This window comes from Mus pahari, chromosome 10, assembly GCF_900095145.1.
Source record: "Mus pahari chromosome 10, PAHARI_EIJ_v1.1, whole genome shotgun sequence".
Taxonomy (NCBI): Eukaryota; Metazoa; Chordata; class Mammalia; order Rodentia; family Muridae; genus Mus; species Mus pahari.
Window position 1 is genome coordinate 26,346,281 of NC_034599.1, and position 27,374 is coordinate 26,373,654.

The 27,374-nt window shown below is 45.0% G+C and overlaps 1 protein-coding gene across 8 annotated transcripts in view; it reads left to right on the forward strand.

Annotated features, from left to right (window-relative positions):
* The first annotated feature begins 1,301 nt into the window (after positions 1 to 1,301).
* The window catches only part of Nfrkb (nuclear factor related to kappaB binding protein), a 33,190-nt gene continuing 7,117 nt past the window's right edge, over positions 1,302 to 27,374 (forward strand). Inside the window, exons 1-22 of one of the 8 annotated variants that reach the window (XM_021206759.2) lie at positions 1,302 to 1,378; positions 4,161 to 4,333; positions 7,061 to 7,262; positions 9,702 to 9,829; positions 11,373 to 11,547; positions 11,844 to 12,187; positions 12,767 to 12,840; positions 13,629 to 13,713; positions 14,580 to 14,760; positions 15,165 to 15,273; positions 15,859 to 15,985; positions 16,363 to 16,428; positions 17,470 to 17,549; positions 17,652 to 17,695; positions 18,448 to 18,508; positions 18,889 to 19,063; positions 20,938 to 21,044; positions 23,017 to 23,140; positions 23,597 to 23,676; positions 23,815 to 24,029; positions 24,112 to 24,382; positions 24,911 to 25,123. In XM_021206759.2, coding sequence (XP_021062418.1) covers positions 12,175 to 12,187; positions 12,767 to 12,840; positions 13,629 to 13,713; positions 14,580 to 14,760; positions 15,165 to 15,273; positions 15,859 to 15,985; positions 16,363 to 16,428; positions 17,470 to 17,549; positions 17,652 to 17,695; positions 18,448 to 18,508; positions 18,889 to 19,063; positions 20,938 to 21,044; positions 23,017 to 23,140; positions 23,597 to 23,676; positions 23,815 to 24,029; positions 24,112 to 24,382; positions 24,911 to 25,123 — 2,025 coding nt within the window. In that variant the 5' untranslated portion in view covers positions 1,302 to 1,378; positions 4,161 to 4,333; positions 7,061 to 7,262; ... (1 more) ...; positions 11,373 to 11,547; positions 11,844 to 12,174. Of the gene's footprint in view, positions 1,379 to 4,160; positions 4,334 to 7,060; positions 7,263 to 9,696; positions 9,830 to 11,372; positions 11,548 to 11,843; positions 12,188 to 12,766; positions 12,841 to 13,628; positions 13,714 to 14,579; positions 14,761 to 15,164; positions 15,274 to 15,858; positions 15,986 to 16,362; positions 16,429 to 17,469; positions 17,550 to 17,648; positions 17,696 to 18,447; positions 18,509 to 18,888; positions 19,064 to 20,937; positions 21,045 to 23,016; positions 23,141 to 23,596; positions 23,677 to 23,814; positions 24,030 to 24,111; positions 24,383 to 24,910; positions 25,124 to 27,374 lie in introns of those variants that run through there. The other 7 variants (XM_021206758.1, XM_021206756.2, XM_029543282.1 and 4 more) reach the window with 7 other exon arrangements.

The following is a 27,374-nucleotide window of genomic DNA, read 5'->3' on the forward strand; positions in this document are numbered from 1 at the left end:
GCTTGCACTGCCATTTCTAACTGGTGCTTTCTAACTCCAACTGAATCCAAAGACATCTATAGAGCCAGTGTGTGTGTGTGTGTGTGTGTGTGTGTGTGTGTGTGTGTGTGTGTGTGTGCAAAGATTTGGCTTTATTTGGAAAGCACTATTTTCCACTGAGGGAAGGACATGCTTGGCATGCCCTGCTCCCCTGACATGTTTATTAAACCGAAGGAACTGTGGGTAATCTACGCAGGACCAGAGGGTGAAATTGTAGAATACTTGAGAAGACATTCTAAATAAGACGGTCTTAGAGAAAAGCAGGCATCACGTTGAGTCAGAAGAGTAAGTTGTCGATATTTGCATTTTCTGCAAGTTTGGTGGACTTGGAGACATGGGTTATAGTCTTGTGTTATATTTGGCCAACCTTCAGGACTGCAAGAGTTCCTCCACTGTCTGATGGCCTCAGCAAAGCCTTCCTGGCAAAGTGGTGGTGTCTAACAGTTTTCTTCTCCTGCAGGGAAGCTCTTTAAACAGGAAGGTAAGCAACTCAAAATAGCTTCAGGAAGTCCCCGAAACTGAGCAGATTCTCTAGGCCCCTCTGCCAGAATAAACAATCAAAGCTGAGAGACCCCTCAGATGGAAGGAAGCTAAACTGAGGATTCTGAGGTGGAGGAGAGCTACAAAGTCGACTCTTAAGCCAGACCAGCTACCTGGACCAGCAGAAACCAGCTGAGCTGCCTGAAAAGAGGTGTGTAGACCAACTGAGGCACCTGGAAAGGACTCACTGCAACCTGCTGAGCTGCTTGTAGGCTGTGCAGTGTTTTAGGTTCCCAGCTTTTGTGAGTTGTAGTCACTCATGCTAGGGTGAGCCTTGGTTTTGCAGCTAAGTCATTTCTGCTCTTGTTAAGTAAACCCTCACCCGTATGCCTGTAAGTAATCCCAATAGTAGTTCACCAAGCTGGACTTGGGTGGTATCGGAATTTTGATTTGTCGTGTTGAGTCTCCCCGGGAAAACTTTGTCACACAAGAAGTGGTGCTTAGCACGGTGTCTGGTCAGACTGTGCTCTTGCTTCGCAGCTGACAAAAGGCGACATCGCTCTGTCCTTCAAAGCTCCTGAACCAGGAGAGCCCGCATAGAATGGAACGTGCCTCCTCCGCACCGATGTAGCCTGTGGCACCAGACGACATCGGGGCGGTTCAGGTGCCGCCACAGGCTCCGCCCCTGCCCGGCCTGCCCAATACGCCCCGCCCCGCCGTTAGGTTTCGCCCCACAGGTCCCGCCCCTTCCGCTGCCGGAGCCCGGAACGTGCGCGTGCCCGGACGCCTTGCGGGAGCGAGCGCGTTCCGGAGCCCACGGCCCGACGAGCCCCGGGTGAGACCCGCGGACTCTGCCGAGGTGAGGGCGGGCCCGGGCGTCGGGTTTGGTGGGTGCCGGGGGAAGGGAAGAAGCGGGGAGAAGGGAAAAAGCGGGGAGAAGGGGAGAAAGGGAGAGAAGCGGGGCGTCGCCGTGGGCACGCGGCGGGCCCCACGCGTGGCGTGCGGCTGCCGGGTGGGCGAGGGTTAGGGGGAGGACTTGTGGGGGAGGGGCGGGGCGGGCCGCGGCGCGCTGAGCGCAGGTGGGGCTGGCGACGCGGGGCTGCGGTCCGTGGTCCTTGCTTGCTGGTTGTGGTTGCTCGCGAGGGTCTGGAGGGTGGGCTAGCCCAGGTGCAGAGAAGAGGCCTTCCTGGTCTAGCGAAGCAGCCCGGGACACCCCAACACTTGGAAATCGGCAGCTTCCGGGGTTCCGGCTCGCGAGCAGCGCCCCTGTTTTGTATTTTGAGTGCTTGTGCAGAATGAGTGGCGAGGCAGAGGTTGTCACTAGATAATTACGTGTAGCTTAATCAACCGTCCGTATTGGCAGAAGCTTCTGAGCGAGTTGTGTACCTTTTGCACCTGTCAGATGAGGTAACTGGCTTTACACGCTGTCTGTGCCACTTACGGTAAGGGGAGTTTATTTTAAGCATCAGGTTGCCTGCCTGTCTGTCTTTCTTCTCTTTCTTTTTTTTTTTTTTGAAGTTTTGTTACGTGCAGGTGTCTTGCTCCTTTCTCACTTTCACTCAGTTATTTAGGCGCCACATGCATGCAGGATGTCCTCAGTTCTCAGTGTGCTGACGATGAGAGCGCACAGTTACCTGGGGACCCCACAGCTGTGTCCGTGTAACACTCGCCATCTCTTTCCTTGATCTGAAATACTGTCAGAACGTGAAATCATTTTGCAGAAAAGAGCTTCCATTCTAGGTATATTACAGACTTGCCCTTTATCATTTGAGAACTTGGAAAGTGGGAAGGATCTTCAGTTATGTAAATTCACTTAGCTGGAGTTTATTCCCTGTAAGATCCTAAGAGGAGAAAAAAAGGTGGGAAGGGCCTGGTCCAACTCCTTAACTACAGGTAAGGAGCCTGACACCGAGGTGGGGGGAGAGGTAAGATATCACAGTGACTGCCCCAGGGTAGCAATCTGGTTGATCTTCCCACTTTTGTGGACTTGTTGGTCTGTTTGTCAGTATTAGTGATCACAGTCCAGTACATGTAGAGCAGCTGTTCTCAAACTGGGTTGTGACCCTTCTGGAGTGGGGGTTGAGTGATCTTTTCAGACTGATCATTTAAGACCATTGGAAAACCCAGATATTTACATTACCAGTCGTAACAGCAAAATTGCAGTTATGAAGTAGCAAGAGAAGCTGTTTCATGGTTGGGAGGCGGGTCACCACAACTCGAGGACCGGTGTTAGAGGGTCGCAGCATTAGGAAGCCTGGGAACCACTGAGGTAGAGTGGTACGTTCCAGTTCACTGCGCCTTAGCACTGTTCAGAACCGCAGCCTCAGCCTCATACTGATTCCAGCTTTGGGAGAACCGCAGCCTCAGCCTCATACTGATTCCAGCTTTGGGAGATGCTCTCTAAATACAAGCTGGTATTTAGTTTTCTAAAAAGCATGGCCAGCCCTGTCAGTTACTACAGGAAAGAGGAAGCTTGCATTAACTCACATGGATCTGAAGGTCTGATTGGCCGCTGACAACTATAATAAAGTCTGGTGATGGGAACCCTAGGAATTTATGTGGATGAAGAAATCATATCAAGTGTTTACAATTTAAATTGAGAGAATGTAACAGGTATTGCATATGATGCTAACATCTGCAGGCAGGCCCACCTAGAGTTGGGTAAGCTTTGATCTTCAGTTAGTACCTGTATTGTAGGAATAATAAGCATAGCTGTAAGAGTTACTTGAAAACTGGGATACAGAATGAGACCCTACCCCCTGCTTTAAAAAATAAGACTTGAGAGAGAATTTATATGTTAGTATCTGAATTTACTAATGTTAGTGGAATTCATGGCTTTTAAAAAACAATCTTAAATTAAAAATACCATCAGCGTGTGTGTGTGTGTGTGTGTATGTGTGTATGTGTATGTGTGTATGTGTATGTGTGTGTGCAAATACCCACAGCATTCCTCTGAAGGTTCTTTCCTTCTACGGTGGGGTCTCGGGATCAAACTCTGGTAATTGTGTGGCACACACTCTTACCCACTAAGGTGTCTTGCCAATCCTGCCTGTGGATTTATAATTGTTCAAATAGATTATTGACCTTGGAACTTGTAGTTGTGGACCATGGTCTGTCATTTATTTTTTATTTTTTGAGACAAGGCCTCATGTCATACCCCAGGCTGGCCTGAAACTTGTGATCCTCCTGCTCTAGCCTCCCAAGTACTGGGATTATGCACTTGATTGATCATGCCTGGTTACCACTCAGTTCCTGGGTCTTACTCTAATACAAAATGAAAGTGTAAGAAACTTAAGGATTTAGAAGTTGTTGTAGAGACATTTTGAGAAGTCTTACTAGGTTAGGTAAGACTTTAAACTTTGGTGGAAATGGGGTGATGAAGGGTGGAAGGATTGCTATGTGGTTAGAGAAAAGGACATGGTGTAAAAGGCGATTGGAATTAGGCATGGTTACTTACTCTGTAATCTACTGTAGGAATGCTGAGACAGGAGGATTGTTGCATGTTTGAGGCTAGTCTAGGCTGTAGAGTGAATTCTAGGCCATTTTGGGATACAGAATGAGACCTTGCTTCCTGCTTTTAAAAAACAAAAGACTTGAGATTGAATATTAGCATCCATCTGATCTCTACTTTTCTGTCTCAGGGTGTATTTTTATGTAGTATACCTGTGGAGAAGAAACAATGGATTCCTTGGACCACATGCTGACAGATCCCCTAGAACTTGGTCCTTGTGGAGATGGTCACAGTGCAGGGATCATGGAGGACTGCCTTCTGGGTGGTACCAGGGTTAGTCTGCCTGAAGACCTTCTGGAGGATGTGAGTAGTAACATTGTTGCAAGTGTTTCATTCCCACCTTCTGACCCCCTTTCCTCTGCCCTCTGCCTTCCTTGCTCCCTTTTATTTTCCACATTTCAGCAGTGTTCCCTTATTATGTTTAAAAACTTGGTGTAGTTAGTATTCTGATTAAGGAATACAGTATAAGATATAGTCTACATATTTGATCAACCAATCAGACTACCAGCATGATATAAATGAACCATATTATAACAAGATAATTCTCACTAATTAGAAAAATAGGTGCCTGGCCGTGGTGGCTCATGCCTTTAATCCCAGCACTCAGGAGGCAGAGGCAGGCGGATTTCTGAGTTCAAGGCCAGCCTGGTCTACAAAGTGAGTTCCAGGACAGCCAGGGCTATACAGAAAAACCCTGTCTCGGAANAAAAAAAAAAAAAAAACAAACAAACAAGAAAAAAAGGTGGAATATTTTAAGAGCAGAATTGTGTTTCCCTTAAATGATTTTCCTGTTGTGAAACATTAACAAACCCAGATTTGTGTAACCTTCTAGTCAGGAGTAGTGTGTGTCTTGGGACAGAACATCAGCATGCCTTTGATTACTTTCACAGGTAATATGTAAAGTCCTCATTAGTAAGAAAGCTACCATCTATTAAGAGAGAGGGCATGTATGTGCTCGCTCTCCCTTCCCTCCCCCCTTCCCCTTCTTTCCCTCTGCCATAGGGTCTCAGCCTAGGTGGGTTTTGAATGTACCATGTAGCAGAAGATAGCCTTGAATTTGTGATCCTTCTTCCTCTACTTCCCAAGCAGTGGGATTATACATATATACCACCATGCTTTGTTTACATAGTACTGGGAATTGAACCCATGACTTTGTGCACGGAAGACAAACATTCTGTCAACTAAGCTACATCCCTACCCCAGATACAATCGTTCTGCCAACTGAACTTCATATCCAGCCCTCATTTTATCTTCTTTGTGTACTCTTTCAAGGAAATTTCCTTATGCGATCTGTTCTGTTAGTAGGTGCTGATTTTATTATGTACCTAGTTCATGCCAGACAAGTTAGACACTAAAACTAAAATTGAATGGAAAAACAAGATTTTAGGAAAAGATATTAGATTTTGAGTCTAAGGTGATTGGGATACATTCATGAAAGGATATTTTGTGGTTGAGTTATCATGTGGCTCTGTTATGTTGTTAGGGCAAAGTCAAAATTATCTAACAGGTTTATATGTCCTTCTTTCTACGGCTATACCCTTCCTTTCCTTGATCAAATGAAACATTTTCTGAAGTTCCTAATTAAAACAAACCACAGATATGTGTAAAGTAAATAAATACCTATAATTGGCATATTTATATACATGTGTATATTTTAAGCAATGATAAAACATTCATGTCTAGGTGTGAATGGCATTCACCAGTGTGTTTACCTTCTCTGGAGGCTGAGGCAGGAAGATCACTTCAGCTCACTAGCTCAAGACCATCTTAAAAACAAGGCACCACCAAAACACACTAGGTTTCTCCCCCCAGTGCAGTTAACCATCCAGGGCAGTACAGGATAATGCCGTTTAAGTCGCAGGCGGCCTCTTCTGCCTTACCTCAGTTTCCCCATGGGAGTCACTCTTCTTTGCTGTTAGCTCTTTTGCTTCTGTGATTTTGTTTATTTTGTTTAACTCTTGCAGCATGCTTCCTCTTTCTGGTCCGTTTAACTGCCTTAACATTATCTAGGATAGGCTTTTTTGGGCTATGTACTTCTGTATACTTTTTTGTTGTTGTTTTTGTTTCTCTTTTTTTGAGACAGGGTTTCTCTGTGTAGCTCTGGCTCTCCTGGAACTCACTCTGTAGACCACGCTGGCCTTGAATTCAGAAATCCGCCTGCCTCTGCCTCCAAAGTGCTGGGATTAAAGGCGTGCGCCACCACTGCCCGGCTTCTGTATACGTTCACAGTTCTTAAACTACTTTGTAATTTTGTGCTAAGCTTATTATTCACTACATAGACATCCAGTATGTAACTACTGAATTAAAAATGAAGTCTGTGCTGGACTCGGTGCACGTACACCTTTAATTCCAGCACTTGGGAGGCAGAGGCAGAGGCAGGTTGATCTCTGTGAATTCAAAGCCGTCTGGTCTACTGAGTGAGTGCCAAACAGCCAAAGCTACAATCTCAAAATAAAATCAGCTGTGTATTAATTAGAAAGCTGAAGCCATCCTGCTTCCTTCTCCTTTCAGTCCTTTCTCATTAGACACCCACTCTGCCTCAGTAACTTTCTCCTGCTGCTTACTTTAAGTTGAGTTCACATGGCTGCCATCATACGCTGGTTGGCAGAGATGGTTCTCTTACAGCTTTTCTCTTGGGGTCCTTTCCCCGGGTTATCATGTACTGCTGTATTGTAATTTGTGTACTCTCTTTAATAAGCTCTTAATTTGTTTTGAAATAGGGCCTTGCCAAGGAGCCCAGGCTGGACTTGAACTCACAGTCCTCCTGCTTCTGCCTCCTAAATGCTGGGAATACATAGCCAGTTAATCTCTGAGTTTTGAGAATTGATTAAAAAATCATTAGAATTTTAGTCTGTTTAATCACTTCAGGATCATAGTGATGGCTGCATAAGAAATGTGAAGGTACTTCACACTCCTGAACTGTATACCTAGTAGTGATAAAATGGTGAATTTTGTGTTCTGTGAAATAGATTGCACCGACACACAAAACCTAAAATATTTATCTGTTGCTTTTTCTTCACATTCTCCCAGCCCGAGATATTCTTTGATGTCGTCAGCCTCTCCACATGGCAGGAAGTACTAAGTGACTCTCAGCGTGAACACCTCCAGCAGTTTCTGCCTCAGTTCCCTACGGACAGTGTGGAGCAGCAGAGTGAACTCATCCTTGCCCTGTTCAGTGGGGAGAACTTCCGATTCGGAAACCCTCTGCACATCGCCCAGAAGCTCTTCCGAGGTCTGCAGCTCAGTGCTTTGTTTGTGATAGGGCTGTTCACTTAATATACACATGCTTTTATAGTCTTCAGTTTCATGGACTGATGTGGCATCTGAGGAGAGTGGTTTTCTGTATTTATTTGCAGCCTATCCTATTTTTTTAAAAAATGAGAGTGTATTAGATTTAAGATAGAAAATACATAATGGAATTCAGTGTGTAACCATCAAAAGAAAGAAAGCATTGCCGAAAGATCTTTATGACTAGGTTTAAAAAAGAGAAAGACAAGTAGATACTAGCTTGTTGTTTGCTGTTTTTCCTGCAGAGAAGTGTGACATCTTACAACTGTGTGCATCTTTCTCTTTTAAAGATGGGTCTCACTGTGTAGCCTGGGCTGACCTTGAGTTTATGACAGTCCTCTTGCTTTAGCTTGCCTGGATTCTACACACGAGCAATTACTTCTGTCTTAACATGTAGATCTTTTCACAAAGGACATCCCACACGCAATCTAGCCCTGTTAGTTGTCTGTAAAAGAATTTACACTGAAGCAAGAAATATAGAATACCCCTTGAATTTGTCTTCTTTCTTTCTCTCTCTCTCTCTCTCTTTTTTTTTTAAGATTTATTTATTTAGTATAAGTAGTCTGTCACTGTCTTCAGAAACATCAGAAGATACCATTAGATCCCATTATAGATGGTTGTGAGCCACATGTGGTTGCTGGGAATTGAACTCAGGACCTCTGGAAGAGTAGTCAGTGCTCTTAACCACCGAGCCGTCTCTCCAGCCCCCACATTTATTTTCTTAACTGCTCCTGAAATCTCTTTGTAAGTTGCTGTTTAAAACCATAACATACTAAGGGAGCATGCAGTGTGTTTTGATTAGTTCTGTGTATAGAGAATTTTGTATGTTTCTTTTCTGGACACTGGCAGGTTTTGTTGTATTTGTACAGCTGATTTTTGTTGTACACTTCTACTTTCTGGGAATTTGTTGTCTTATTGCCTCCATATTAGGTTTGTGTCAAGTACTTTTGGTAACAATGTTATGTGGGAAATCTTCTTCCTTCCCACTGTACCATCTCAAGAGGCACAAGGTACCAGTTTCCTACCATTGGGAATGGTGGCCACCTGTGTTCACTTGGTAAAGTTGCAACCATGCTGGCCTCAAAATCACAGTGATCCATCCACCTGTCTGCTTGTGCAGTTGGTAAGGGCATGGACCACAATGCTTTGCTACAGTTCTTGAATATAGGGGTTCTTAGTCATTTGTTGGGGGTGCTTTGGGATCAAGGCTTGTTTCTCGGAAGCTTTTGTTTCATCTAGGGTTCCTTCCCCTGCACCCATGGTCTTTGCCTGAATCAGCTAGTACTTCAGACATTGCAAGGCAAGTGGAGGTCACTCTTGGATTGCAGTTTGTTCTCTGAGCTGTGGAGAAGACCAGAAGCCTCTTCCTCTCTTTTTCTTGGGTGTCTTTGTTGGCAGATTTGTCTGCAGGGGCAGCATTAGCCCCTTGAATCTTGTTAAACTAGAATCCCTGATTGTGGCTAAAGACTGGAGAGAACAGGCCTATCAGTTCAAAATCTTGTTATTCTGAGGATTTTAAGTTAGTATTTGAAGACTCATGTACATGCTAGGTGAATATTCTACCACTGAGTTGCAGCCCCAAACCCTCTTCATTTTTGTAAGAGACAGTTCTCACTTGGTTGTCCAGAGTGGCCCTAACCTGGCCTTATAATCCTGCTTGACCTTCCAAATAGCTAAGGTGTCAGGCACACTGCCATATATGGCTGCTTATGCCGGGCGTGGTGGCGCATGCCTTTAATCCCAGCACTTGGGAGGCAGAGGCAGGCGGATTTCTGAGTTCGAGGCCAGCCTGGTCTACAGAGTGAGTTCCAGGACAGCCAGGACTACCCAGAGAAACCCTGTCTCGGAAAAAAAAAAAAAAAAAAAACATATATGGCTGCTTTTCTCCCTTTGATGGGCTATTCGTTTAAATACAAGTTCACTGTTGGTGTTAGCAATCTGTTTGATTATGGCCCAGATCTCTAATGGCAATACAGGGTAGGACCCTGGCAGGATTTCCAAGGTTACATACGTAAGGTCCTTGTAGAGGTTGGTAGTGCTGCTGTGCTCCCCTCATGCAGTGTTACTGTGTGGTAAGTATACAAACAAGATACAGAGGTGGGGCTAGAGAGTGTTGTGTATTTCTCCGACTTGGTGTTGTAGTTCAGTTCTAGTTTTGCTGAAGATAATTGTGTTACTGTGGTTACTATGAATAATCTTAATTGAGCTGTTCTTTTGTTTTTATTTAATTCTGTTATTTTTGGGTCTCTCTCTCGTCCTTGGGTCTTTAGGTGTCTTTCCTAAAGAGTCATGTTTTTCTTTCTGTGCTACAACCACATTGCTTATATACTCACTACATAAGTATGGACTGATGCATATACAGTTGTACCTCTGTGTTTTTAAGATGGACACTTTAACCCTGAGGTGGTCAAGTATCGTCAGCTCTGCTTCAAGTCACAGTACAAGCGGTATCTCAACTCCCAGCAGCAGTATTTCCACCGGCTGCTGAAACAGATCCTTGCTTCCAGGAGTGTAAGTAATGCTTGGAGCTAGGTATACAGCGTGGTACACAGAGTGAAAGTAATGTTCGGAGTTAGGTGTACAGCGTGGTATACAGAGTGAAAGTAATGCTTGGAGCTAGGTATACAGCGTGGTATATGGAATGGGCAGTAACCTGGTGAGTATCGTGGTCTGATACAGAGACCAAAAGAACAACTAACAAAAGTTGGGCTTTGTCTTGTCCTCTTACGAGCTGGTTTTTAGATTTCAGAGATGTTAAAACATGAAGAACAAACGTGCTTCCTGGAATCAGTATTTACAAAGTACAGCAAAGGGTTTTGAACTCATCATGAAGATATCTAGGATGCTTTGGAATTGATGTGAAGTACATACTGATCTGATTCTGTCACATATATGCAGAGCATAGAATTTGGTAGCCTCAGGCTCCAAATTGATAATTCTCTGGGACAGAAGTTCCTGCAAGTGAGCGCTTAATGTGCACGCAGAGCACTTGTGGAGTGTGGAGTCTGTTTGCCAGGCTTGGTAGCAGTGTCTGCCTTCTGAGCCACCTCACTGGCCCTCTAATGAGTTCTTTAAGTTGTTCTTTGAGGCTTTGTATACAAATACCTAGATGTTTAGTATAAGTACTAATTCTTAGTGAAGCAGGTCAATACTAAAATGGGGTATTTTCACCATGTAACTCAGGTTGAGTATTTTCTTTTTTTTAAAGATTTATTTATATTTATTATATGTAAGTACACTGTAGCTGTCTTCAGACACTCCAGAAGAGGGTGTCAGATCTTGTTACGGGTGGTTGTGAGCCACCATGTGGTTGCTAGGATTTGAACTCTGGACCTTCGGAAGAGCAGTCGGTTGCTCTTACCCACTGAGCCATCTCACCAGCCCGAGTATTTTCTTACAACCAGAAGGTTTTTTTTTAAAAAAGATTTATTTATTTTACATATGTGAGTACACTGTAGCTGTCTTCAGACATACCAGAAGAGGGCATCAGATCTCACTACAGATGGTTGTGAGCCACCATGTGGTGCTTGTGGACGTTGTACATCGTGGTGCGGAGCCTAGTGCGCACCACGATGTACAACGTCCACAAGCAGCATATTTTCAGTGTTCATTTATTGTGTTTGGGCTTCAGTCTGTGGCACATGATACAGCACAGCATTTTTCACTTTTTTTTTTTTTTTTGGGTTTTTCGAGACAGGGTTTCTCTGTATAGCCCTGGCTGTCCTGGAACTCACTCTGTAGACCAGGCTGGCCTCGAACTCAGAAATCCACCTGTCTCTGCCTCCCGAGGGCTGGGATGAAGGCGCACATTTTTCCCTTTGTGACGCCCGCCGTGTTGGCACTCAAGAAGTTTCAGAGTTTGGTTTGTTTATAGAGTGAGTGACCAGACTTTAGGCACTTCTTGCTGTATGTAATCATGTATTTGTATACATTTCTATGCTATTTGGAGGGGGAGAATTGCTTTTTTTGAACATTGAAGAGGTGAAACATGGACTTACAGCCTGTCCAAAGAGCAAGATTTGCTGATGACCTGACCCTCATTTGGTCTCAATAGGATCTCTTGGAGATGGCTCGTAGGCGTGGCCCTGCTCTTCCCTTTCCACACAAGCACCATTCACCGTCCCGAAGCCCCGAGGAGCGGGAGTGGCGGACCCAGCAGCGGTACTTGAAAGTCTTGAGGGAAGTGAAGGAGGAATGTGGTGACACTGCTCTGTCCTCTGATGAGGAGGGTGAGTGTCCTTGGGTATTTCTGGGAGTCTAGGGTTTTGGAGCCAGTGGTAGCCATATATTTCCCAGTAAATGGGCCCTCTGTCTTGTTTGGTGGGGTGGAGAATGGGGCTTACTAGCTGGTGGTTGAGTTGTTGAGACACCGTTGGGGAGTGACTCCATGCCCTTTTTATTCTTGTGCTGTGTGGCACTGAGGTTAGATAGAAGGTCTTGGACAGATCCCTGCAGGACAGGGACTTGGCACAGTAGGCCTCTGGTCCCACTGTGCCACTTGAGAGAACTGCTTTTCCCCTTACAGGAGAGTAGTAGTGACTGTTGGCCTGCTGCAATGCGACCCCATCACTCTGTTGAAGTCTCTCTCCTGGAAGAGCCGTTTAAATGTGTGCTCCAGCTCATCTGGGGAAGGGTCAGAAAGGAATGTGGAACCCTGGCCTCCATGTGGTTGGCTTAGCCCTGTTGCACCCAAATGGCCACTTACCCAATCTCCCCTATTGGAGTCCACAGCCACGTTGGATTTACAAGAAAACTTTTCTTTTGAAGATCTCAGCTCATGGCTTCCAAGCTCTCCAGCACGTTCTCCTAGTCCTGCGGTGCCCCTGAGGGTGGTGCCCACGCTTTCCACCACGGATATGAAAACTGCAGGTGAGAACCGAACTGATTCTACTGTGGCTCCAAGACATCATGGTGTAGAAAAGTGAGAGTTCCTTAAGGAGGTGGGACTGGAATCTTGGCCTGACACCAAACAGCAGTGCTACTTCTTAGAAGGGGGAGATGTGGAGAACCATGACACCGTGCAGGCATCCCTGCTTTCCTTTGTTTTGAAGTCATTCTTAGAAACTGATCAGTTGCTATTTTTGGTTAAGGCAAAATCATGCTTGAACTAGCAGTAGAATGTGTAGCCAGTCCCATAGCAAGTTAGTAGGCTGTAAAGACAAAAAAGAACTTGGATTCAGAATATGAACCAAAGGAGAATGCCTAGCCTCTCCGGTGTGCTTATGAGTCTGCTAAGTAACTGAAACCATTTATTGGTTCTTATATAAAAAACCTGGTGGAATGCTGACCCTGGGGCGCTATGAAGACTTGTGCTGCTTATAGTACTCAGTGGCACAGGGGGCCAGAGGCCTCCATGCTTTTGAATATATGAGTGGCTAGGCAGATCTAAGTTAGAGCTCCATCGCAGTGAGTGACCCGGTCCATGTGGTTTGGTTCATTTACTTTCAGACAAAATAGAACTGGGGGACAGTGACCTGAAGTTAATGTTAAAGAAGCACCATGAGAAGCGGAAACATCAACCAGTAAGATTGTGGTGGGAGTGGCCATTTGTAATTTTCAGTGCGATGCCTCTGATTTGTCCTGAGACAGTGTTAGTCATTGCCTGGGTTGTGGGGTTTTTTTTTTTGTTGTTGTTGTTGTTATTTTTCACTGTCAAAGACGGGAGCAACAAGAAAGGCTACTTAGCATCAGAGGCTTGAGAAGCCAGTCAAGCACTTTGGCTTTACAAGGCATGGTTAATAGTGTGTGCTTCCTTCAGTCTGTGGTTACACTGGTATGTGATAATCATGGCCTCCCCTCCACTCCCAGAGGCTGAGTTTATCCTTGGTTCTGTAGCCATAAGTGGCAGAGCCAAGAATCAAGCTTCATGCTACTGTATTTTGTGTGGCCCCCATTGCCATTTCCATATGACAGTACATCAAGGTGGAGAAACACAATGCAGAGGACAGAGCCGTCTGAGAGAGGTGACGTAGGAAGAGCAGGGGCCGAAGGAAATTGAGTTTTGTCTTCTCCTGTGTCCTCAGAACCCTATTTTCAGACTTGTAAACTGTCATAGTATTAAGACTGTTGTATGAGCATGTGAAATAAGAATGCAGAGGGCTTTATGAACTACAGCTACCCTATAGCAGGAAGGGGAGCCAGGTTTTTCACCACTGTGAAGAGCATTAAGTAGTTGGTATTTTTGTATATTTTAATTTAACATGATTCCCTCAGGTATCCCTGACATACTGTATTTATTAGGTAAATTGGCACAGACAATTTTGGGTTCTTTTTTAGACCTTTATAACCAGATCTTTGATGTCATATCTAGGATCACCCAGACCTTTTGACAGGGGACCTGACCCTCAGTGACATCATGACTCGAGTAAATGCTGGCAGGAAGGGCTCCCTAGCAGGTAAAAGACTATGGGTCCCCTCTTAGATACCTGACTTCTGATGTTGAATTGTATGGCATATTGTCTATGTGACAAAAATAAGTGGAACCATAGCCTCCTTTATGCTGACCACCTTTGCTTTGTAATTACTCTCTGAATTTAAAATTGGCACAGCAGGGTCTGGGGGAGGGGGCTTAGTGGATGCAGTGCTTGCTGTGCAAGGGTGAAGACCCCAGCACCCATGTAAAAGCTGGGTGTCACACACAGCCTCTCTAGTCCCAGGGCAAGATAGGACCTCTTCAGCAAGTAGTCTAGCTAGACCAGAGAGACCCTGCTTTAGGAGAGAGTGATCGAGAAAGATCTCCTTGTGCACACATATACACACACATACATATGAATGTGCATGTAGATGCACTATACCATATACATGGACACTTGGATAAAATGAAGTCAAACCAAATCAGCACAGCATATTAGATGTTAAATTAGAAGTCACCCACTGGGCCGGTGAGATGGCTCAGCAGGTAAGAGCACCCGACTGCTCTTCCAAAGGTCCAGAGTTCAAATCCCAGCAACCACATGGTGGCTCACAACCATCTGTAACAAGATTTGACGCCCTCTNCACAACCATCTGTAACAAGATTTGACGCCCTCTTCTGGAGTGTCTGAAGACAGCTACAGTGTACTTACATATAGTAAATAAATAAATCTTAAAAAAAAAAAAAAAAAAAAAAAGACGTCACCCACTGAGTTTGGTTTTCAAAAAAACTTAAGTGTCTTACTACTGAGTCTTTAGACAGGCTTTGGGGAAGGGTATGTGGCTAAGACCTGTCACTTAATGATGCAATTTTGTGACTTGTATGTGTGTGTGTTTCCCTCGTTCCCAGCCTTGTATGATTTGGCTGTTCTTAAAAAAAAGGTGAAGGAAAAGGAAGAGAAGAAAAAGAAGAAAATAAAGTTGATTAAGTCGGAGGCAGAGGATCTGGCTGAGCCCCTAAGCAATACTGAAGGGGTCCCAACTCTCTCTCAGGCCCCCTCTCCCCTGGCAATATCATCTATCAAGGAAGAGTAAGTGAGGCAGATATACCTGGCTGCACTGGGCTGGGGGAGGGAGTTAAGCATGGGCTGAGCCCAGTCTTGAGACTACGTGAGTTGACTCTATGCTGAGTGAGCTCTGAGATCTTGCTGGGAACATGTACCGTGTTCTTTTTTCTTAAGCTCTTGAGCTCTTGTGCTTACAACCTGAATCAATCTGGCATGTGTTCTTTGTCATTTTGATTATCCCTACATTAAAAAATCCAAAACATACGCGTGCATGTGTGTGTGTGTGTGTGTGTGTGTGTGTGTAGGTAGGTGCTTGTGTATTTGTTATATATGTGGAAGTCAGAAGACAGCTTGGAGGAATTGGCTCTCGTCTTCTTCTGTGTGGGGCCCAGACATCAAACGCTTACATTTTCTTCCTTGCTTGTTAGACCCCTGGAAGACATCAAGCCTTGCCTTGGAATCAATGAAATATCTTCCAGTTTTTTCTCTCTTCTGTTAGAGATCCTGCTGCTGGAAAGTCAGGCTAGCCTTCCTATGGTAAGAGTTTTAGAAATGCTGTTAAAGTTTTGTAGTTGCCATGCTCTTGACTGGTCTCTAGCTTCTGGTTCTGCTTGCTCTCTGTTGCTATGATAAGGATTGTAGACACAGCAACTTGGGGAGGAAAGGGTTTATTTTGGCCGACAGTCCAGCCTTGAGGGACATGGAGGAGTACTGCTTACAGACCTGCTCTCCATGGAGGAGGGGTGCTGCTTACAGACCTGCTCTCCAGGGATTGTTCCTCTTGCTCTCTAGATCACCCAGGACCACCTGGCCATGGATGGCGATATACACGGTGGCCTGGGACCTCCCATAGCAATTACTAATCAAGAAAATGCCTCACACACTTACCCACAGAGATCAGATGGAGGCATTCCCTCCAGAAAGGCTTTCTTTCTTCCCAGATGACTTAGCTTGTGTCACCCTGACAAAGCAAATAGCACTCGTGAGAAGTAGACTCAGCTGGGTTCCTGGTACAGCACTGCAGCTAATTTAGGGACTTAGCAAACTGGATATACTTGACCTGCTTGGAATTTCTGGTAAAAAGAGAAACTTAATTGTGGTCCATCTTTTCCTCTTCCACAGCTGGAGGATCGAGTTTTGGACTGGCAGTCTTCGCCAGCCAGCTCCCTCAACAGCTGGTTCTCTGCTGCCCCCAACTGGGCTGAGTTGGTGTTGCCTGCCCTGCAGTATCTTGCTGGAGAAAGCCGAGGTGGAGTCTTGTCTATGAAATTTTATGTTTCCCTCTTTTGTCTTAAATTCTAAATTCATTTGCATCAGACACACCCTAGGTGTCTTTCCTGACACACAGAAATACAAGCTGGGCGTGGTGGCGCACGCCTTTAATCCCAGCACTTGGGAGGCAGAGGCAGGTGGATTTCTGAGTTCGAGGCTAGCCTGGTCTACAAAGTGAGGACAGCCAGGGCTATACAGAGAAACCCTGTCAAAAAAAACCAAAAAAAAAAAAAAAAAGAAAAAAAAGAAATACATACATACAGCATTAACAACAAAGCCAAGTTGAGCTGTTCTAGAGCTTGTGTCTATATTAGGGTGAGGTTTATGCTTGTTCATGCAATCTATTTCTTGCAGCGGTTCCTTCCAGTTTCTCTCCATTTGTTGAATTCAAAGAGAAAACCCAGCAGTGGAAATTGCTTGGTAAGTAGTCTAGGCCTTGAAGAGGTTTGTTTTGTTTTGTTCCCCCCGCTTTTTAAAAATTTTTTTAATTTTTAATGAGAGGAATCAGTGATGGGAAGATTGTCACAGAGAGGAGTAGTTAGCCAGGCAAGCAGGGAGATGTGCCACAGCGTTTCTAAGGATGAGCTACATCTCTTGTCAAAGTAGGGGCAAGGGAGACAGTGGCTGCACAGCAGTGGGCTCACATCCACTGCATGTGAGGAGGGTGGAGAGCAGGGAGATGGTGTGTGTGAGCACATGTGACCTGTGAGGGCCTGGTGGCCGTGGCTGTGCTGGCTCTTCATCTTGTACTCACTGTGGCATCCTCTGCTTGCCAATCGCTTGTTTCTCTTGCACTCATCCGGTGCCTGATGGTTGGGTGTACTGCAAAGGCCAGAGTGCAGATCACTGAAGTAGTTTGTGATTTTGTGTTGAGGGCCGAGCTGGCCTTTCTGACATAGCCTGCCTGTGTGGTCCTGATCCCATGGTGGTTGTAGCCTGTGTAAGAGATGTGGGTACCACCACGAGCCAGCAACCCTGGTAGGGATCTGAGTAAAGTGACTCAGGAAGAGATCACCGACTTAGGCTTCTTGCCTCAGGTCTTTTTATTGCTGAGCCAGTGTGAGGAGTGAATTTTCTCACCTACAAGAGCAGGGTCCTTCCCTGGTGTAAACTTTTGTAGCATCCTATGCATTACCTCTTCTAGAATTGGCTCTGTTTATATGGCCTTATTACTCAGTAGATGTGACCTCTGAGAACAGAAAGTGAATTCGTTTCATGATCCCAGCTTGATGCACATGCCTGCTGCACAGTGGCTACTTATCAATACTTGATGAATGAAAGATCTGAAAAAGTCCTGGGGCTTAGCCAGGCAGTGAGGAGAGGCATGAGCGTGTGGGAAGGACCAGTAACAGGTTCTGACAGGTTCTTTTTGACATAGGTAGAGCTAGTGAAGAGAAGGCAGATTCTGAGTAATCCTTTACATTTCTTACTTTTTGTGTGTGCCCCACCTTCACCCCATAGGTCAATCTCAAGATAACGAAAAGGAATTAGCTGCTCTCTTCCACCTGTGGCTAGAAACCAAAGACCAGGCCTTCTGTAAGGTGTGCCTCTTACTTTCTTATTACCTGGGTTTTTAGAGCCCCTAAGTTAGTGACAACTCTTTAGCCCATTTACCTGGTAATGATTTTTCCTTTCTTCAGCAGGAAAATGAAGACAGCTCAGATGCCATGACACCTGTCCCTCGAGTGTGAGTATATTGTTCTTGTGGTGGGTGGTTTCCCAGGAAGCCGTGTTGTAACGTGATTGCTCTGGATCTTCTGACATGCTCCCATGTGTTAGAGCTGTAATGGACCCTTGAGACCCGGAAGTCCACTGACTCATATGCCTTAACATACTTTAGGAGGGTACATGTGCTCTTAGTAAGAATGGCTCCCGACTGCAGTGGTCTCTAAAGATAGATGGTCTGCCTGGAAAGAAGTCCATGATGTTCATATCCTTGACTTGTAGTACTGTGTTCTTCATTCCAAGTCATCTCATTTTCCTATTCCTACCTGTTCACATTACAGTGCAGAGGCCCAGCCTTAGTGTAACCCCCTCCCCCCCACACCCTTCCTACTCTACACATATCCATACACAAAATGGGGTTTAGAACTCAAATTCTGGGCTCTTTGGAAGGCAGAAAACCCACTCATGACTTGAAACGCTTTGTTCTCCCCAAGAGTGACTTTTTGTTATGAAATTGAGCTAACTTTCAACAGTGCAGGTGAAGATGCCGCCCTCTTTCCGCTTATTCCAATCACTTGCGGATCCTAAGAATAGGGTAATGTGGGAAATCAGCAGGATTTCTGTGGTAGGAGCTGGAGAACAGACTGAGCAGGAGTTGAGTACTTATGAAAGAAAAGACATTCTACCACTCTGCCAAGTGAATCCTTCTAGGTGTCAAGAAAGGGCTAATGGTCCTTCTTGCTCTCAGATGATACAGAATTCTTTATGTTCCAGAAGAACTGACTATGTGGTTCGACCTAGCACAGGAGAGGAGAAACGGGTTTTTCAAGAGCAGGTAAGATCTTAGAAGTTGTAAACGCAGAAGCACTGAGCCTGGCCTTCCTTGATCTCAGCTCCTCCGGTGTTCAGAGCCTTCAGCCCAGATAGTTCATTGGTCGAGGCTGTTTGTTGGGGTAGAAATAGTTTGGTGAAAGGGTAAGAAAACTTTTGACTATCTTTTTTACCAGGTAGCAAAATGTATTTTATTTTCTTGTCATATTTTGGGTGACCATCTGTGAGGATTATCTTTTCCCACTGTGGTTGGTCACTGTTCTTTGTGAGGTTGCTCTTTTCCTCTTTGTATTGACATCTCGTTTGATCGACCTAAGGGAGTCTAGGGAGAACTCCACTAATTCTGAGATAGCAATTTTTTGCCTTTTTTTTTTTTTTTGGTAGGAGCGTTACAGGTATAGCCAACCCCATAAGGCATTCACCTTTCGCATGCATGGCTTTGAGTCTGTGGTGGGGCCAGTGAAGGGCGTGTTTGACAAGGAGACCTCCCTCAACAAGGCTCGTGAGCATTCACTGCTGCGCTCTGACCGGCCTGCCTATGTCACCATTCTGTCTCTTGGTATGTAGCATGTATTTATTACTAGGGCTTTCTACTTGTACCCAAAGCTTTCCTCACATTAAATCGATACTTCCTGTACAAAACTCCACCCCCTTGCTCACTCCATCCATTGATAGGCTAGAAGATCAATAAGTCTTAGAAGTTTTCAAAGCTGAGAATGACAGGGTGGATTCTACCCTGGTAGATTGATGGCAAGGGTCACTGTTTCTTTCTAGAATCATCTTCATTTTGATAAACTGTTCACAAGCTAGTAGTTAGATCAGGTATAGGAGTTTGCCCCAGTTCTTAGGATGCTGAGGCTAGAGAGCTGTTGTAGATTTGAGGACTGCCTAGACTCTACAGTGAATTTGAAGCCACACAATGACATTGTCTTAGAAAATGAAAGAACAAGGAATTCTTTGTATCATGAGTCCTTTGGTAGTGAGACCTATGGACTCCTCAGAGTTAAAATGATGGCATTTGAACCCCCCCTGCCCCCTAAACCCCTAGATAGGGTTTCTCTGTTCAGTCTTGGTTGTCCTGGAACTCGATCTGTAGACCAGGCTGGTCTTGAACTCAGAGATCTACCTGCCTCTGCCTCCTGAGTGCTAGGATTAAAGGTGTGCACTACCACAGCCCACCTGGATTTAAATTTTTTTCTTTAGGGGAGGAGGGGTAAAGACTTATTTATTTTACGTATATTTTAGTATACTGTAGCTGTCTTCAGACACACCAGAAAAGGGCATCAGATCCATCGCACCTAGTTGTGATCCACTATGTGGTTGCTGGGTATTTAATTCAGGACCTCTGGAAGAGCAGTCAGTGCTTTTAACTGCTGAGCCAGCTATCCAGCCCCTTGCATTTTAATTCTTAAAATACTTAAAATTACAGAAAAGGACAATCATATTTCAGTAATTATTAAATTATTAAAACATATAAATGCAAAACTATGTTTCTGTTATGATACTGAATGATAAGACCAAGTATCAGGTGTTCTAATTTCTGTAATTTCCAATGGGGGTCAGTTACACTTGTAACATGAAAAGTATTTGATTTCTATTGCAATAGCACGGTAATAGCAGTATGTGGTTTACGTTGTTGATAACTGAAAGAAGTGCTAATCTTTTCTTGCCATGTTTATAGAACTTCTGGGTCATCTTTCCTCTTCCCTGTATACATGAGTGCGTTATTTTGATCTAATCTACCCTTTATTCCCACCTCCACTGTCTGCCCCCCCGGTCCCTCCTCCCACACACACCCCAGCTTTTTCACTAAAAATGGATATTATATGTTTGTGTGTATCCCACTAAATCCAATTAGTGCCATCTACATGCATCTGGGTGTGGTGTGGGTATGTTCACTGTAGCATGGGTAATCTACTCTCCTCAAAACAAAACTGACATTACCTCTGACTTGCTGCCTTGACTCCTGGAGCTTTGCAACTAGAAATGGAACCTTTCAGATCCTCCTATCCATGCTGGAGTAGATCTTGGGCAGGTCTTGTGTATAGACCACAGCTTTTGAGAGTTAGGACAACTCCCTGTTATGTCCAAAAGGTACTGTTTCCTATCAGTTCTCCTTAACTTCTGTTTCTTAAAATCTTCTTACCCTCTCTTCTACAACATTCCTTGGGAGAAGGGAGTGTGATTTTCTGTTTGGGGATGAGAACCCATCTATTCAATTCTAAGGTATTTTTTTGCCATAGGTGTGTTGTGTAGGAAGGTGCAGTGCAGTGTTGATGGCCAGTAGAGGGCAGCGTGCCCCTGACCAGTCAGGTGAGGCTCAGGAACCATAATCCTAGGGAGCGATCGCAACCCCAGCAGAACAGGTCAGGAGATGTTGTAATTCATTGGGAGCTTTGCTTGACTCCTGGATTTTGCATTTTCTACTGTCAGTTCGGGATGCTGCAGCTCGGCTGCCTAATGGAGAAGGCACTCGGGCAGAGATCTGTGAACTGCTCAAGGACTCTCAGTTTCTTGCTCCAGATGTCACCAGCACTCAGGTGAGTTAGAGAAACAACTTTTGGCTTCACTTCAGAATGTATTTGAGAAAAACTATTCAGAAATGTAAGTTACATCTTTTTTTTCTTGTGCTATTTAGGGTTGAACCCAGGGTCTTGTACACATCAGGAACATGCTTTACCAATTAGCTGTATGTGTTTCCCTACCATAAAATCTTAAAAAAAAAAAAAAAAAAATGAGTGAGTTGGGTGTGGTGTGTGGTGGTGCATGCCTTTAATCCCAGCACCTGGGAAACAGGTTGAGTTTGAGGCCAGGACACCCAGAGCTACGCAGAGAAACGTTGTCTCAACCCCTCCTCCCCCCAAATCAAATGAATAAAACCTTGCTAGGCATGATGGCATGTACCTATAATACCAGCTCCCTTGGCAGGCCGAAGTAGGAGGATCTTGAGCTTGAAGCCTGGACAGCATAGAGCCCGGAATGCTCGGGGGTAAGGGTCTACATTTGATGCTGGGTGAGGTGGCAGATCTTTAATCCTAATATTGCAGCAGAACTACCTAGAACCTGTGGTCTAGCTGGCCTGGAATACACATGAGGCAGAGACAGCAGGAGAGACTCTGCCTCAGAAACAAGGTAGATGGTAATTGTCTTAGGGGTTCTGTTACTGTGATGAATCACCATGACCAAAAAGCAAGGTGGGGAGGAAAGGGCTTATTCAGCTTATACTTTCACATCTTTGTTCATCACCAAAGGAAGTCAGGGCAGGACAGGACAGTCCAACAGGGCTGGAACCTGGAGGTGGGAGCTGATGCAGAAGCAATGGAGGGTGCTTTTACTGGCCTGCTCAGCCTGCTTTCTTAACCCAGGACTACCAGTCCACGGATTGTACCACCCACAGTGGGCTGAGCCCTCCTTTGTTGATCACTAATTGAGAAAATGCCTTACAGCTAGTTCTCATGGAAGCATTTTGTCAAGTGAAGCTCCTTCCTCTCTGATGAGTCTAGTTTGTGTCAAGTTGGAACATAAACCAGCCAGTACAGTAACAGTGAGAACCACCTGTGACCTTCTGATCTCCACACATGCACTATGGCAAATGTATGCCTGTACTCACATCATGCGAATAATAAGATAAGCACGCCTTTAATCTCAGCACTGGGAGGCAGAGGCAGGCGGATTTCTGAGTTCAGTTCGAGGCCAGCCTGGTCTACAAAGTGAGTTCCAGGACAGCCAGGGCTATACAGAGAAACCCTGACTCAAACACCCCCCCCCCCAAAAAAATAAGATAAATCCATTAAAAATACTACAACCAGGTGGGTAGAGAAATGGCTAGTGGCTAAGAATACTGTTCTTTCAGAAGACCCAGGTTTGATTTCCAGTAGCCACATGGTAAATCACAACTTTTTTTTTTTTTTTTTTAAATAGAATAGAGTTTATTCAGGGCATGGGAGGGGAAACTTAAGAGGGTAGTAGAGACAGAGAAAGGCAGGGAGGGGGGAAGGAATAGAGAAGTAGGGACTGGTCATGAGCATGTGGAGAGAGGGGGACAGAGTGGGAGCAAGAGGCAAGAGCAAGATTTTTTAAGATTTCATTTTTTAAAAATTTTGTGTGTACCTGTGCCTATATTAATATATGCTATATGAATGTAGGTGCCCATGGAGCCCAGAAGAAGGCATAGAATCTCCTGGAGGTGGAGTTATCAGGGGTTGAGCCGTATGATATGGGTCCTAGGAACCAAGCACTGGTCCTCTGGAAGAGCAGCAAGTGCTCCTAACTGCCGGGTCATCTCTCCAGCCCTCTTTATTCTGTAACAATGGAAAGGTTTCTACAGCTAATTAGTTCCCAAGGATCCTTACAGTGAAGATGAGGTAGCATCTTAGTTGTACACCATTCTTTTCAGAGTGATCGATGAGCCAGTGGTAGGACAGAGCTAGGTTGAGGTCCAGTCTGTTTATTCTCTGGCTTTTACAGCTACTGGTTGGAGTTGTCCCACACCTCCCTTTGCTCTGTTCTTAGGTGAACACAGTGGTGAGTGGCGCACTGGATCGATTGCATTATGAGAAAGACCCTTGTGTGAAATATGACATCGGTCGGAAGCTGTGGATCTACCTGCATCGTGACCGGAGTGAGGAAGAGTTTGGTATGAGGCCTTCATATGCTGACTAAATGGGGGGCATCTGCCTTTCGGTTCCCTATCTATTTTTCTGTTTGTTGGCATTCAGTTAGGATAGGGTAATGGAACAAGAATTCAGTCCACCAACAAGGCCCAGCTTATCTTTGTTTTTGAGAAAGAATCTTGCTATTTAGCCAGCTATGACTATGTGTGGAACTTGCTATGAGCCAAGCTGGCTTAGAACTTGAGATGATCTACCTTTGTCATCCCAGTTCTGGGCTTACAGTTGTGCAAATCACAACCAACTTTTTGTTTTGATTTGATTTGATTTGATTTGAGATAGAGTCTAAGCAGGCTGGCCTTGACTGTACTCTTTTCCTGCTTCAGTCTCCAAGAAGTGAGTGTATTACAGCTTCTGCTTGGAGAGGCCTTGGTTTTTAACAAAGTCAAATTTGCTAAACTTTATAATATCCTTGTTTATAGAACGGATTCATCAAGCTCAAGCAGCAGCAGCTAAAGCCAGAAAAGCTCTTCAACAAAAACCCAAGCCGCCATCCAAGGTGGTAAGTTACCTCATAAGAACATCTCCCGCAGAGATGTGTGGTGAGACAGCGCAGCATAGATACTCGGCTTTCACCTGACCCAGTGCCTCGGGAGCCTTCGTTCATGTTGCCTGAGGTAGATTTTTTCTTCTTCTCTAGAAGTCCAGTAATAAGGAGGGCTCCACGAAGGGCCTTAGCGGTCCTTCTGAGCAGAGCCAGATGAGCCTCAGTGACTGCAGCATGCCGCCCACCCCAGTTACGCCTGTAACCCCCACCACGCCAGCATTGCCCACCCCCATCTCTCCTCCACCTGTGTCAGCGGGGAACAGAAGTGGCTCTACCACTGTCTCTGAGCCAGCCAAGTCTAGTTCAGGGTGAGCACCTTTGTTTCTTCTCTTTTCTTTCCCTCCAGAGTCTTTTTGTATTTACATCCTGAGTTCTTGTTTTTTTCCTCAGTGTTGTTCTTGTGTCCTCACCAACAATGCCACAGCTAGGAACGATGCTTTCCCCAGCTGCCATCCAGACTCCACCCAGTTCTCAGGCCACTGCCCGGCTTGTCAGCCAGTCCAGCTCAGCAGGACTCCCCCAGGTTCGGGTGGTAGCCCAGCCCAGCCTTCCTGCTGTTTCCCAGCAGTCGGTAGGGCCAGCACAGCCGCTATCCCAGATGCCAGCAGGACCACAGATTCGTGTACCAGTCACTGCTACCCAAACCAAAGTAGTGCCCCAGGTAAGTGGGTGCTGCATGCCGTTGGGATACAGGATCATGTGGACCCCGAGGTAGACTAGCGAGTCAGAACAAGCAGAGCTTGGAGACCTGGAAGTCACACACTGTTGGTGTTGACAGTGAGGCTCATTGAAATAACTCATCTAATGTTCAGAGCTTCAGGGAAGATGTTGAAAGCTGGGAAAGTACTTTTAGGTACTCTGTTTTACATGTTGGAAACAAGACCTTCACTCTTGGACCAAGGCTCTGTGGAAGTGGACTGAGATTTCAAAGGTTTCCACTGTGTTATCGCCATACCTTTGTGATTCAAGACAGAGTCCTGTCTTTGTCTCATTTTCCTTCCCTGTATGTAAAACCGAAGAATCACATTTGTTTTCAGTATAAGGAAATGAAATAGGACGTTAAATGTAAAACATTGCAAACATTGTATAAATATAGGAAATGCAGTGTCAATTCGAGTAGGGCCTCTGCTTGCTTGGCTGGAAGCATTTTGGTGTCTAATTGGTCTCTTGACTTCACATCCTGAACTAGGCAGTTATGGCAACAGTTCCAGTCAAGGGGCAAACTGCAGCGGCCTCGGTGCAACGGCCTGGACCTGGGCAGACAGGGCTCACAGTGACAAATCTTCCGGCTGCAGTCAGCCCTGTGAACAAGACAGCCATGAGTTCTCCTGGGAACTCTGCTCCAAGTGCCTCCACCACAGCCGTCATTCAGAATGTCACAGGACAGAACATCATCAAGCAGGTAGGTGGACCTGACTCTAAATGGTGTCCCAAAGCTACAGCAAATGACTGATGGTGTAGGCGTAGCCCAGTAGCTTGGGTGCCTATGGGGAAGTGTTTGTTACCTTTGACTGCTAGCTTGGAGACTTCTCAGGTGAGTACCTCATTTTGACCCTTCAAAGGCAGAGCAGCCTTTATGCTCTTCTCTTTCCTTGTATTTCAGCATTTGGTAGCTGAGATCTGGGGTTATGTTTCAGTTTCCCTGAGTTGATGCAGTTAGCTCCCATGGCATACTTTACTGCAGGGTTTTCAGTTTGTCCTTTGTAAACATGGAGTATATATTTGTTTTTTTCTTTCACTGTGAATGTGCAAGTCTGATCTTGGCACTTTTGAAGCCACAGGGCAGTGGTGGCATGTGCTTTTAGTCCCAGCTCTTGGAAGACAGAGGCAGGTGGATGTTTGAGGCCAGCCTGGTCTGCAGAGTGATTTCCAGGACAGTTAAAGCCACACAGAGAAACCCTGACTCAAGGTAAAGAAAAATTGTGAAGCCAGTTGACATCTAGGACTAGAGCTTTAACCCCACTGTGTGGTTATAGATATCAGGCGTCAGTCACGGCACTGTGGGTAGGTATTGTTAACTACACCATTGTGCAGAGGAAGAAGTAGACATTCCCTTCAGCAGTCACATACTATCTTTGGGGAATGTAGGCATTGTTAGACAGACTAAGCCCCTCAGTGGAGCTCATGTGTCACCAGAGAGGGAGATGATTGATAGGGGAGATTGCGTGTCATGGGTTACTTTTGCCACAATGATGGGAAGTGGCTTCTCTGAGGAGGTGAAATTTGAAGGAGATAAATGAAGCTGCTGTGCCACATAATGGTGACCTGGAGATAGAATACTTTCTGTGTAGACCGGCAAAGTAAGTGTCTTACATCAGAAACACTGGACGAGTGTCACGCCAAGTCACTGTGGTTACCGTTAGTGCACAAGTAGTGCATTTGGGAAGGTTGATAGTGTTTATGTTATGCTGAGCTTTGATGCTGACTTAAATGTGATGGTGAGCCACAGGCAGATTGTGGATCTGGTTTGTAGTTAATCCCTAGCTACTGGATACAGTGCACTTGGGGGAGCAAGAATAAAACCAAGGAGACTATGTAGAGCAGTTGCAGCAGGCCAGGTGAGAGGTTTGGAGGGCATTTGTCAGATGCGGTAAGAAGTGAACATAGCTTGTGTGGTTTTCTGGTAGCTTGAATGTGAATCTAAAAAAAAAGTCTTCCTGTAGTTTGTGGATGGAATGGGTAGGTATAGTGTTATCATTTACGAGAGGGGATAAAGCTGAAGTGTGGACAGTATGGTACACAGAGATAGTGTATGCCTGCAGATTGGGCAGCACCTGGGTGGGCTATGGTACAAAGTATTGATGAGACTTATCATTGAGAGTGACTGGGACCAGGACATGGATTGTTAAAGGGAATGCAGATGAGGAATTAGAAATAAAGAAATGAATAACTTAAAAAGAAAGATGGCAAGAATTTGGATTAGAGTATTGTGTGCAGGTGAATCATGAGGCAGTCATATTTGATGTTTTGTTTTGTTTTGTTTTTTTTTGAATGGCCAGTATCGTTTGTACCTGATTTTTATAGCAGTGATCCAGTAGAAGGGACAGAGAAAGGCATTGAGTAGGACAAAGGGGTTAAGCGATTATTTTTTTGGGCACTGTGAAGCTGGTAAGTGATGAATCTAGGGAGTCAGACTCCTGAACGCCCTTTTGGAGCTGGCGCACCACATTGTTGCTCAGAATTGGTGAGCTTGTTGTAAATAGATGGATTTAAGATACCAGAGGATGGTGGGGAGATGGAGAAGGACAGGCAGGAATACTTGTGCTGATAGTACTTGCTGTATAGTGAGGGCATTGTGATTAGTGTTTTTAGCTTGAAAAAACAAAACCTTTGCTAAGTTACATATGTATGTCTCCTTCTCCCCACCTCTGTAAATATATATGTATGTATGTATATATATATATATATATATATACACACACACACATACACACATAAAAATCACAAAATAATGTATCTTGATATACTTTAAAATACCCCAGTTTTGTGGTGTGGGCTGGTAGGTGTAGCTCAGTGGTGAGGCCCTGGATTTAACATCCTTTGTGAGGGCACGTCTGTTCTATTAAACCTCATGTATTACTCATGCTGCTGCTGGGTAATAAAAAGAAAATTCCGGCTCAAATCTCTTCCCATTGCTTTCTAAAGCCAGGAAA